General features: G+C 41.5%; 1 protein-coding gene across 3 annotated transcripts in view; it reads left to right on the plus strand.

The window, feature by feature from the left end:
• LOC145774634 (uncharacterized) overlaps positions 1-8,050 on the plus strand; it is a 28,617-nt gene extending 20,567 nt beyond the window's left edge. Inside the window, exons 7-8 of one of the 3 annotated variants that reach the window (XM_082585920.1) lie at positions 6,094-6,258; positions 7,790-8,050. In XM_082585920.1, the coding sequence (XP_082442046.1) occupies positions 6,094-6,258; positions 7,790-8,025 (401 nt within the window). In that variant the 3' untranslated portion in view covers positions 8,026-8,050. The remainder of the gene's footprint in view (positions 1-6,093; positions 6,259-7,789) is intronic. The other 2 variants (XM_082585922.1, XM_082585921.1) reach the window with 2 other exon arrangements.
• Positions 8,051-13,070: the final 5,020 nt, after the last annotated feature.

Genomic DNA, 13,070 nt, shown 5'->3' on the forward strand with positions numbered 1-13,070 from the left:
GGGTAGTTGATGCAGAAATTAAAGTTATTTGAGAAGCCGTTCGTTAAAGTTCTTCAAGAAGTCAGATTATCATTTCGCTAGTAGAATTATTCGACATTTAATTGACTGCTTTTCGGTTTGACCCATTAAACTACGTCATTGAACCTTTCCAAGTCTTTTTCCTGGTAAGAGATAGAAAGAAAACGTGACATTCTGGGGGCTCGTCCGGGATAACCGAAAAAGAATATAACCGAAAAACCGAAGAATACCGAAGATTTATTGAAAGAATAATTTAATGTCAAGATGGCGGATACTGTCAAACATGAGATGATTGAAGACTTAGGGAGCATGGCTGAACGAATGGGGCTGACTGGTAATGAGAAGTCTCAGTTTGTGATGGAAGAGTATCACAAGATAATGGACCAAAAAGCTCAGCGAGAAGCTGACGAAAGAGAAGATAGAAGAGCTGCTCGTGAAATAAGGAAAGCAGAACTCGAAGCTGAAGAAAAACGAGCACAATTTGAAGCTGAAGCAGAGGAGAAGCGGGCGCAGCGCGAAGCCGAAGAGAAGCGGGCACAGCGCGAAGCAGAAGCCGAAGAGAAGCGGGCACAGCGCGAAGCAGAAGCCGAAGAGAATCGGGCGCAACGCGAAGCAGAAGCTGAAGAAAGAAGAGCGCAATATGAATTGGAAAAGTTAAAACTTGAATTAGAAAGACAAAAGCTGGACATTGGTGAGCGATCTAATTCTACTAATGATAATGCTCGAGATGTTATTGTGGCGCAAGTTAGACGTCCAGATTTGCCATCATTTGTTGAAGAAAAAGATGAGTTGGATAGCTTTTTGTTAAGATTTGAAAGATATGCTACAATAGCCAAATTAGAGAAGTCGACGTGGGCTACCCAGCTAAGCATGTTATTATCGGGACAAGCTCTTGATGTATATTCAAGACTTTCGCAAGAAGAAGCCATGAACTACGACAGATTGAAGTTAGCTCTGTTAAAGCGATACAATTTTACCGAGCATGGATACCGTCAAAGATTCCGTGAGGCAAAGCCTGAACGACACGAAAGTCCAGGTCAATTTATTGAACGTTTAAGAAACCTTTTGTTAAAATGGTTTGAACTTTCGGGGGCCGAACAATCATTGGACGGATTGGCAAACCTTATAGTTAAGGAACAATTCACAGATTCATGTTCAAAAGATCTGTCTGTTTATCTAATGGAGAGAAGTCCAAAGAATCTAGAAGAAATAGCCAGTGTGGCAGAACAGTACTTAGTTGCTCATGATGAGAAGTTGTCGACTGAAGAAACGTTGTCATGCGGTAATGACGAGGAGCAAACAAATAATTCTAAAGGAGGTGCTGTTCCAAGAGAAGTACGTTGTTTTAATTGTAATGGCTTAGGTCACAAGTCTGTTAACTGCCGGAAGAAGACTAACAGAAATCATCAGGAATCGAGGAAGTGGTGCAATCGTTGCAATAGGCAAGGACACGAAGCGAAGGAATGCAAGGACAAGTCGTTGTCCCGATCCAATCAGTCTAGAAAAGATGAAGACACGGACGTTTATCGATGCGGTTGTGCGTTAATGATTCCTAAACCAACGCTTGACGAGGAGAATCCGGATGAAGATGTTTGCGGAAAAATAATACCTGAAGATCACCTGCCAGTAGTGGATGGAAAAGTTGGAGACAAAAAGGTAAAAGTTTTACGTGATTCTGGTTCTACTGGTATAATAGTGAGGAGAGATTTGGTTAAAGACAGTCAATTAACGGGAAAAACTGGCCATGTGACAAAAATAGATACCACTTCAATCCAAGGACCGTTAGCGATGATATCTATCGAAACTCCGTATTGTAGTGGGACTGTGAAAGCGTTATGTTTACAAAACTCTTTAGTTGATCTGATAATCGGAAATGTTTTTGAGAGAGATTCTGAAGTTACTTGTTATTCTTGTGGCAAGAATGGTCACTTTGCTCGAGATTGTTCTGCAGATAATCAGCAACGATCTCACGATGACGGATATTACGAGCGCGAAGAACCGAGGAGAAGAGGCAGGCGACGACCATTTGGAGTTTGCTATAGATGCGGTAGACGCGGACACTTCGCCAGGGAGTGCGTTGCTGACGGCGGACATTCGAAAAATAGACGTTGCCGTGACAACCACTGCTACCGATGTGGGGAGATTGGACACATAGCCAGGAGCTGCCCTTTTGATGAAAAGGCTTGCTATAATTGTCATAAAGAAGGTCATCTCGCCAAGGACTGTCCGGAGAGGAGATGTTTCCGATGTAGGAAGATGGGTCATCTCGCTCGCCGATGCACTGAAGATGTTGAGGACGTTGGAGACTTTCGCAGAAAACGTGACTATTGTTTTGAGAAAAGCTATCGTTGGTAGATCATGCAACGATAGACTTATGAGAACTGATTATTGAGTAATTAATTGTTTTATGGTGTGTTTTGTATTGATTGTGTTGTTATATTGTTTGCAACAATATTCTATGTCACAATCAAGGTGCAAATGCCTCGCGATGGCTTGCTTTGTATCTTCAACAAGCGTGTTGTTTTCATTATGGAATTCTTGAGCGGTATGTTGTTATCGGTCAATGACCAGTAGTAACCTCTATTTGTGAAGTCGTTGTTCTGCAACGTAATTCTAGATTATTCTGTATCTGGAACGTTCTGTTGTTTTCACAATTGCCAATATCGTTTGTCATGATGTCACAAGGTTGTTTACGAATGGACCTCTGATTACGAAATCGTTATTATGTAAGAATCTTCTTGCGAACGTGACCTTCTAGACACTTCTGTTGTTTACCTTTTAAATGCTACGTGACCGAACGATGGTTCTTTATGATGTAACCTTCTCGAAGTTACTGGACTGAACAGCCAACTATAAATAGTGGTGTAGTTTGTGTAATGTTTATTCTGAGATTCTGAGATTATGATGATGATTATTATGGTGTTTATTATGAGTTGGTTATGAGAGTTGTGCTATGAGTTGTGGATGGGTAGTTGATGCAGAAATTAAAGTTATTTGAGAAGCCGTTCGTTAAAGTTCTTCAAGAAGTCAGATTATCATTTCGCTAGTAGAATTATTCGACATTTAATTGACTGCTTTTCGGTTTGACCCATTAAACTACGTCATTGAACCTTTCCAAGTCTTTTTCCTGGTAAGAGATAGAAAGAAAACGTGACAATTACCATATAATAGATCATGAGGACCTATCATGGGGACAGATCTTGAGACATATCCTGAGGGCAGATCCTGAGAACAGATCATTGCCATAGAATAGATCATGAAAACAGATCATGAGAACAGATCATAAGGAGAGATCATGAAGAGAGATCATGAGGACAGATCATGAGAACAGATCATGAGAACAGATCATGAGAACAGATCATGAGAACAGATCATGAGAACAGATCATGAGAACAGATCATGAGAACAGATCATGAGGAGAGATCATGAGGAGAGATCATGAAGACAGATCATGAGGACAAATCATGAGAACAGATCATGAGAATTGATCATGAGAACAAATCATGAGAACAGATCATGAGAGATCATGAAGAGAGATCATGTGGACAGATCATGAAGACAGATCATGAGAACAGATTATGAGAATAGATCATGAAAACAAATCATGAAAACAGATCATGAGGAGAGATCATGAGGAGAGATCATGTGGACAGATTATGAAGACAGATCATGAAAACAGATCATGAGAACAGATCATGAGAACAGATCATGAGAATAGATCATGAGAACAGATCATGAGAACATATCATGAGAACAGATCATGAGAAGAGATCATGAGGAGAGATCATGAGGACAGATCATGAGGACAGATCATGTGGACAGATCATGAGAACAGATCATGAGAAAAGATCATGAGAACAGATCCTGAGGACAGATCCTGAGAACAGATCCTGAGGACAGATCCTGAGAACAGATCATTACCATAGAATAGATCATGAGGACAAATCATGAGGAGAGATCATGAAGAGAGATCATGAGAACAGATCATGAGAACAGATCATGCGAACAGATCATAAGAACAGATCATGAGAATAGATCATGAGAACAGATCTTGAGGAGAAATCATGAGCATAGATCATGAGAACAGATCATGAGGACAGATCTTGAGGAGAAATCATGAGGAAAGATCATGAGCATAGATCAAAAGTATTAATCGTCGTCTTGTGAGCCTCTGGGGCCGAGGGTCTTTCCTTATATCATTCCAGATTCATGATGTTTCCGGACTACACTGGAAGGTTATTAGAGAACAGCCAGTCTTTGGTTTCATCATCCATGACGCGCAGATCTTCCATTCCATTACGTGGCTTGAAGATGGTGTAATCGTTGATGATGTGGTCTGTTTCTCAGCACCACATTCACAGAAAGAGAAAGATGCAATTCCCCATCGGTGCATGGTTGAGTGGAAAAGTCCGACTCTCGTACGAAGACGATTGAGGCGCACTCACGCCTGTCTTTGTGGTGTCAGGCTGGTGGGACAGGTGTCGGCGTCGGAAATAAACGAATAGAGTCTGGTGATACTTGACTTCATTCAGAATTTCATTTAATGCCCGCCCGATTAGTCGCAGAGATGTCTTGTTTATCAACTTCGTTGATAAGTTGAGCAGCTGGCACCAATGGGTGTCTTGATTTCAGTCGACGGGAGTAACGTTTTCTTAGATCAGAGATCTTAGAGAAAAGATAATTGGGCTCCAATGACCGTCGACCGAGAGGCAGAGTGGCTTCTTCGCGACGAAGGTCAGCGGGTTGGATGCCAGCAAGAATGAGAAGAGTTTCCTATAGTGTGAAACGCAGGCACCCGGTTATTGTAGGCAGGGCGGTGTTTATTGCAATGTCGATGTTGTGGCAGTGAGCATTGCGGCACCATACAGGTGCACAGTACTCTGCTGAGGAGTAGACAACGGCGAGGGTTGCTATACGCAAAGTGTCAGCCCTCGTCTCAGCTGGAGCCTGCCAAGCGCTTGAGCAGCGCAGCACGCGATATCACTTTTTTACACAGAGACACCAAGTGGTGGCGGTATGTAAGCGATCTTTCTAATGTCATCCCAAGAAATTTTGGTTCGGGGCAGAACCAGAAGTGTTGAACGATATTAGTGGAATTAATAAGGGTAATCCCCCCTTCTTGATCTTCTACGCTACTTATTTGCTGCAAGCTATTTTTGTAGTAGCATGGCCACCTAAAAGTGGTCGTGGTAGTAGTCACGATGAAATTGAACATCTGTTTATTGAACAAGTTTCCAGCCAAAGTTGCGTCAAAAGTGTTTATTTTAGTTATTGTACTCTGGCAACACTACTTTAATGCAATATTAAGGGATTTTTTTCTTTTAAACGTAACGTTAGAAAAACTGAAATATATGTCTTTTCTTGAAGAGAACCCCAAAATGTAGTAATCCGAAGTACCAAAGTTTCTGCATTCAAAAGCGTAATAGAACCTATTGTATCTGTGTGTATCTAACCTTAACCCTAACCTATCTGTGCTCTCTAACCATTGCGCTGTTTTATCGAACGTAATTGCGGCTTATAGGACACGTGCAAAAGCATCGAAATTATTTTATCAAGGCCATGAGCTCAGACTAAATTCCATAAAAAAATTTGTTTTACTTTTCCTTAGTAGTAGTTTCAATTAAACTTCGTTCCGAACTCCCCGGAGTGTCATATAATGAATCCAACTCAGCGAAAGTCCAAATTTCGTTTCTGTTTCGACAAAACATTTCAAAGTTGCAAACCAGTCTGGTTCAACATTATTTTCTTTCTGGTTTGTTGACAGCGCGTCAGCGAGGAAGATGACTCGAAGGATTATTTTTCAAACCATTAGCTCAGCGGCTAAGCTCAAAAACTTCACTCTGCCATTCTCGGTGACCGGCTCTGCGTCAGTACTGCCAGGAATAACCAATCAGAGGCTTTGTCTGTCCGAGGATAGAATTCAAAACTAAACCAAACAAAGTAATACATTTTTGTAGGGAGGTAACTTTTTTGAATCATAACCACATAAAACATAAACTCCCTCAGCAAGCAACCTCTTGCGTATGTCGCGTCACAATCGGAGAATTTCTCTTGTGACATGTTTTAAGTTTTCAGCAGCACGCCTTCAATGTTATAGCGGAGAGAGACAAAGCACTAGAAGATACGGATTGGTCAAGGATAATATAGTCCCAGTCACCTGTCCAGAGTTCGAATCTTTGCCTGACAGAGGAGTGTCATGCTTCCGTGTCACCTTTGAGAAAACTGAAGGTCAGCTTGAAGGTGGGAATACAACTTGCAACATACCAATTGTCGCAGAACCGTATTTGTAACCTACCAATTGTTGCAGGACCTTATTTCTAGTTTTGTCGTACAAAGTAAATAGCTCAATCTACGTCCACTGGGTGGAGTAATCTACATCAATATTCTTACGTCACTCATGACATCCAATCCTCTGGGCCATCTTCTCTCTAGCGACGACGCGCATCCAGTTCATTCCTCTGTGCCATCTTCTCTCTATCGACGATGCCCATCCAGTTCATTCCTCTGGGCCATCTTCTCTCTAGAGACGACGCCCATCCAGTTCAATCTTCTGGGCATCTTCTCTCTAGCAACGACGCCCATCCAGTTCATTCCTCTAGGCCATTTTCTCTCTAGCGACGTCGCCCATCCAGTCCCTTCCTCTGGTTATCTGTCTAGCGACGACGCCCATCTAGTTCATTCCTCTGGGCCATCTTCTCTCTATCGACGATGCCCATCCAGTCCATTTCTCTCGGCCATCTTCTCTCTTGCGACGACGCCCATCTAGTTCATTCATCTGGCCATCTTCTCTCTAGCAACGACGCCCATCCAGTTCATTCCTCTGGCCATATTTTTTCTAGCGACGACGCCCATCCAGTCCCTTCTTCTGGGCACCTTCTCTTTAGCGTCGACGCCCATCCATTCCTCTAGGCCATTTTCTCTCTTTCGACGACGCCCATCCAGTTCATTCCTCTGGGCCATCTTCTCTCTAGCGACGACTCCCATCCAGTTCATTCCTCTGTGCCATCTTCTCTGTAGCGACGACGCCCATCCAATTCATTCCTCTGGGCCATTTTCTCTCTAGCGACGACGTCCATCCAGTTCATTCCTCTGGCCATCTTCTCTTTAGCGACGCCCATCCAGTTCATTCCTCTGGCCTATCTTCTCTCTAGCGACGACGCCCATCCAGTTCATTTCTCTGGCCCATCTTCTCTCTAGCGACGACGCCCATCCAGTTCATTCTTCTGGGCAACTTCTCTCTAGCGACGACGCCCATCTAGCGACGACGCTCATCCAGTTCATTACTCTGGGCATCTTCTCTCTAGCGACGACGCCCATCCAGTTCATTCCTCTGGCCATCTTCTTTCTAGCGACGTCTCCCATCCAGTTCATTCCTCTGGGCATCTTCTCTCTATCGACGACGCCCATCTAGCGACGACGCTCATCCAGTCCATTCCTCTGGGCATATTTTGTCATAGTGATACTCGGCTTAATGTGCCCTCTTGTGTCTTGACGTCACTATTAGGAACAATCACAAGTCGGTGCCATTTTCATAAGGATTGGGTTTGCACTGTACTGTATATTAATTATTTTTTTTAACTTTACTGATGGACGAGTAGTCGTAATGATAATAAACTATCGGCAACACAACAATTTACAAGCTGAAACATGTAATGCTCTGAGATGGATTCATAAACCTACCTATCGTACCAGGATTCATCGTTAAAACCTCCTTTCCAGTCTCCGTTTAGGTGTTTCCCTTCCTAATTAATCACTGTTGTTGTTACAATAGACGTTGGAAACCTTGTACTGGCTGGATGCCAACCAAGGACTTTCTGTGAGACGTTTACCTGCGACGACATTGTCCAAATGATTCCTGAAGCGGAACGCGATGACGTGACAACCTGCGATTTTTCTTGCTGCCGAAGTGACTTATGCAATGGGACGTCATCGATTGCCTCACGATTACTTTTAACGTCCCTGTATGGAATGTATCTCTTGCTTTATGTTTTGATAGTGGCGTTTTAAATAAATATATTGTCATTCTGTTACTTCGTACACGATTGCTAAACGGTTTTGAATTTACCAAACTGAAATCTCCGTCCAGGTTTCAGTGGTTTCTCGGCAAGTGATGAACTGGACAAGGTATACTGTTAGCAAGGGCCGAAATATCAGCCAGATGAACATCAGCAGGTATATTTGTGAACAACTAGTCTGCTCCAACATCAGCAAGAGGAAAGTTGAGACAGGCAGATCAGCTTGAGGCAGCCAATAACCGTCATTTTTACATCCACAGATTACCATCTACTCTACGGCGATGGGACCCTTCGGTCAGAGTGAATTCCTCGCCTCCCTGGTAGGTATCTTTCATGTGAATATGGTGTGTCTGCTGAGTGTTTGAGTATGTGGACGGCTTCCGGATCAGACGCATAAATGATGAGTCGGGTAAAAATTCCATTTTATGTAGAAAAATGTAAATCTGCAAAGTGTAGTGGTATCCACCACTCTGAGCGTTGTGCGAATAAAAAAAAATTGTAAACGTGCGCACACAATCCACTGCTTAGTGTTCAATCTGGTTTGGTAGTTCCTCTTAGAACTTATAGACAACATTGGTCTCAGTACCAACACCACAGGGTTTCAAATGTAAATAGCAGTGCTTTTCAACCTGTGGGCACGGTGCACCTTAGTGTGCTCGGGGTGCATCACTGCAAAAAGATAGGCTATGCAGGGTTTCATTCTTCATGTTTTGATTAGTCTTTTGCTTAATGAGTGTTCAGTTCAGTTCAGTTGTTTTTTTATTTCTGACCATCATATCAAAACAATACACGTCAACATAGCAAAGGTCGAGAAAAAGGTAGAAGCGACAAAACGCGAACGTTAAAACGTGCTTGTGACCGAAGTAAGTTATTGAGTTGAAAAAAATTTGGCACGGTCGCAACACCTTCAGAAAAATTTAAGATATAAAGGGAAAAGAAAAAAAAGAAAATGGTAAAAAACAAAAACAAATAAATTTAGGCTATAGCTTTATTAGCCCGCATAGCTTTAGCTGATAAATTTAAGATTTGTATGGACAGTTGCTATGAAGATCGGCCATGGTGCGTTATCAAGAGTGCTGATGGTCTTAAGGGGAACACGTCTTGATGCGTTTAGCTCATAGCAAGAAGAGCAAGGCAGGCAAAGAAAACCCCACAAAGAAATCCTACCACGGGCAAAGCCATTTCAAGCGCAACGCACCATAGGCCTTGCACGACTCACAAAATAGATAGGCTATAACTTGACGAAAACAAATAAAACAAACTAGCAAAAACAACATCATCATCTTTCGGAAATTCAATTTTACCCAGGGAAAGTTATGTCTTGAAGATATCAAGCGTGCTTTGATAAAAGTTGCGTTGATAAAGCGATAATTTTAAACCCCAGTCAGCTAAACTCGTCTTGCTTTTGGTTATTGAGAGACTCTGAGTCTCTGGCTACAAAAAGGATAATTTAGGCTTCTGGCTAGGGGTATGATTGTCTACAAATTGAAACAAGTTAAATGCAATGTTAAATGTATTTATTGTTAAGTCAAAATTATAAACTCATAGTCGGGAAATTGAAGAGTATTTATCCTGTCTAACTCTAAGGGACCGTTCAAATATTACGTAGCGCTATCGAGGGGGGGGGGGGGGTTATGAAAAGCGTTGCGTTAGCGTCACATCGGGGGGGGAGGGGGTTCAAGCAAAACGTTACGTAACGCTTACGAGTACGGTAGTTTATTTGTGTTGGCTGGTATCGTCGTTTGAATACTAAATTAAGCTGAAATCATAGGCCTATCTAACAGCACCTATTCAGCACCAACAAAATCTCTATCAAGTATCAACTATACTACGGTACTGTAATTCTATACAGGTTCTAACTGCTCAAAAGTTTTTGTCAAAACCTCGCATTGCGAAATTGTAAGGCAGCATTCTTACATCACAAAACTTGCTTTGATGTGAGTGAACAACATTAGGGTTGCCAGATGGCCTTTTTTAGGCCAAATTTCAAAAATCTGGCCTTTTTAAATTGCAGTTAGCTTAAAAAAATGGCCTTATTTGGCCCTTTTTATGGCTGCAAATTTTGACCGGTTTAGAAAGTATTATTTTAAGTAAATTGCAAATGAAAGTATCACTTATCATCACTTAAAGCAGTAGTTTTCAACCTTTTTGGTGGAACGGAACCCAATGAAACATTCCAAAAGCTCAAAGAACCCCTGTTCAATAATTTAATTATCTTATGCAAAAAAACTTATTTGATTAATAAAATCAAATTAAAATACTCATGTTCAGATTTATTTATGAACAATAAAAATAAAAACTGTAAAAAACCTAATAGCCTACTGGCAAAACAAAATGATCTCTAACACGTTCACAGCAATTTGACCCACCGGTGTACAAAGGTAACGCCTAGCACATCACACGGCCAGGGCGAAAGAGAAAATTGAATTGAGTCTTGTCTTTGTCATAAGTTACCATGGGGGGGTGGGGGGACAGCCTATACCTGGGACTGGTATATAAGTCCTCCACCCCCCTTGGGAACTCATGACAAAAACAGGACTCAATTCAATTTTCTCTTTCGCCCTGGGCGTGTTTGTTTATCTTTATCCTGCATTGCGGGAAAGCGGACTTGAGCGCTATGTATCGGTGTACGCCTTCCGACATACACCTGACCTACGCTGCAGCCGACAGCAATGTCTGTTTCCGGTTGTCTACTTTACTTATGACTTCAATTTGGTACTACCCATTACTCGAAATCGATCACTACGTAGAGGCAATTATCGTAAAGTTTCTTGCCCAGAGAAACAACAGCAAGTGCGAGTGGCTGGAGTCGAACATGCAGGCTCTCGACTGCGAGCCCAACGCGCTAACCACTCGGCCACGGCTGATGTTCTAGTCTTTTCCATGTACAAACGAAAGAACTCCTTGAAGGGAAGAAAACATGTCGACAAAATTTGGCGGAAAGCAGAAAGTTAAAGGTTATCGCACCACAAGAAAACAACGAAAATTCGGGAGCGTAGCGAACGTGTTAAAGTGTAGCAAATTTATTAATAGTGGCAGACCAAATCAATGTTTGATTATATTTAAACAATATGCATATAATAATATAATAGACTCTCGGGTTTGAATGTAAACTTGCGGAACCCCTAGACTTACTGGCGGAACCTTACGGTTCCGCGGAACCCTGGTTGAAAACCACTGACTTAAAGCCTGAACTATATCCGTTTTAATTACTAAGTAGAGACATAGAGAGTAGAGAATGTGTTAGCTGTGGACAGGGTGGTTCTATTTTGAATCGGGTGGGCTAGCCTACTAAACGTTTGCAGTAGGTAGGCTACATAACGTTTTAATTCCAAAAAAAAGAATATAGCTAAAATTTCATGTCTCAAACGTAAGCTTTAGGTGCATACAAACTAAGATATTTTATCAGCACGTGTTTCCACGTCATAATTTTGATATAAACTCGCAAAACGGGCTTTGTAATGGAAAAGCGTCACGTGGGGGGGGGTTGACAAAAACGTTACGTTGGCGTCACATGGGGGAGGGGGGGTCAAAAATTCGGAAGAACAGCGTTACGTAATATTTATACGCTCCCTAACCAATTAGTTTATCAACCGGTGTCAGAAAAGCGACATTCTCCCGTTGTAAATTTTACCTTCTCGTGCTAGAGTCGTTCAGCTGTTCTCTTCTTTGTCTGTCTCTGTGTGTATTTTTCAATTCCCCGCTTATATCATAATAATAGTGCCGTTTTTCAGTAATATAGTGGAAGGTATGAAACAGGAACGGTTACACAATTATGTGGTTTCAGTGGTCACAGCGGTAAACCATAATCTCTTCGTGGGAAAATTGTAACATAAGATTCCCAAATCCGTTCGTCTGCATGTAGTGACCGAAGAAACACACACTTGAACTTCTTTTCAAACAGTGTATTTCTGTAAAATTAGCCCGCGGCTATCAAAAATGGGACGCAACACCGTACGCCTCTAAAACTGTCACTACAGAACAGATTAATTGGATAAAAGACGGAACTTTTGTCCAGCTAGCAAGCACTAAGCCAACAGTTAAATGTGCGGCCAACTTTCAAACAATCATTTTACGAATGACCAGAAAAATTTGTGATAACTCAAAGGCACGTCAGAAGTCAGTGTGACGCAATAATGAAAGACAATTATGAAGTCATCCAAACACCTGCTCCAGAGGCTGATGCAATATTTCCTGTTTAAACAGGTTTCAAACTGAAACAAGCCCAAACAGGTCCAAACAGGTTTGACACAAGTCCATGAACGATGGTGCAACTTTGGCACACTTTCTAGCAACTTCCATGACGTAATATTCAGTAGACTTGAACGGTTTTTATATGACGTTTGATTATGTGAACAATTGTCTGGAACATTCAGAAATACGGATGTGGTGACCTAAATTCCGCGAGAGTGGCATTTGTTATCAGAAAACGTAAACTAAATTCCGTGAGAGCATAATTTAGGTTTTGAATTTTCACAGTTGAAGTGCATTTGCAAATTGCAGTTCTCATAAGTTTCGGCCAAATGTTTTCGTAATTTAAATTTGTTAGTTAGAAACATGTTGCAGATACACAAGGGTGCATCACAAACTCGTCAGACCATTGTAAACAGATGCCTTTCACAAAAACTTTTTTGTTAGCAAAAACAATCTACAGTAGGCTATTAATCAACCAATGACAAGTATTTAATTTGTAACAAATTGAAATTATTTTTATATTTAGCCACTTTGAAATTGAAAGCAGCAGTAGATTTGATACATGGCGCAAAAGAAATAACTGATAAAGTTTCAAAAATGTGTCTGACGGATTACGGATACCACAGTTTATCGCTGATGTCTAAGTATAGCAACAAACTTGGAGAATCAATTGATAAAAAAATAAAAGGAAGCTCCTTCATTCGCCACCCAGTTAGGCTGTAAATGAAACATCTGATGTAGCTTATACTCAAAAGCCTAATTCATTTTGTTTTGTAGATTTGCTGATTCTGCACGTACAAAAGCGTTGGCGTACTTATTTGGCAAACCGTTTGGAGTGGATGC

This window comes from Aplidium turbinatum, chromosome 7, assembly GCF_918807975.1.
Source record: "Aplidium turbinatum chromosome 7, kaAplTurb1.1, whole genome shotgun sequence".
NCBI lineage: Eukaryota > Metazoa > Chordata > Ascidiacea > Aplousobranchia > Polyclinidae > Aplidium > Aplidium turbinatum.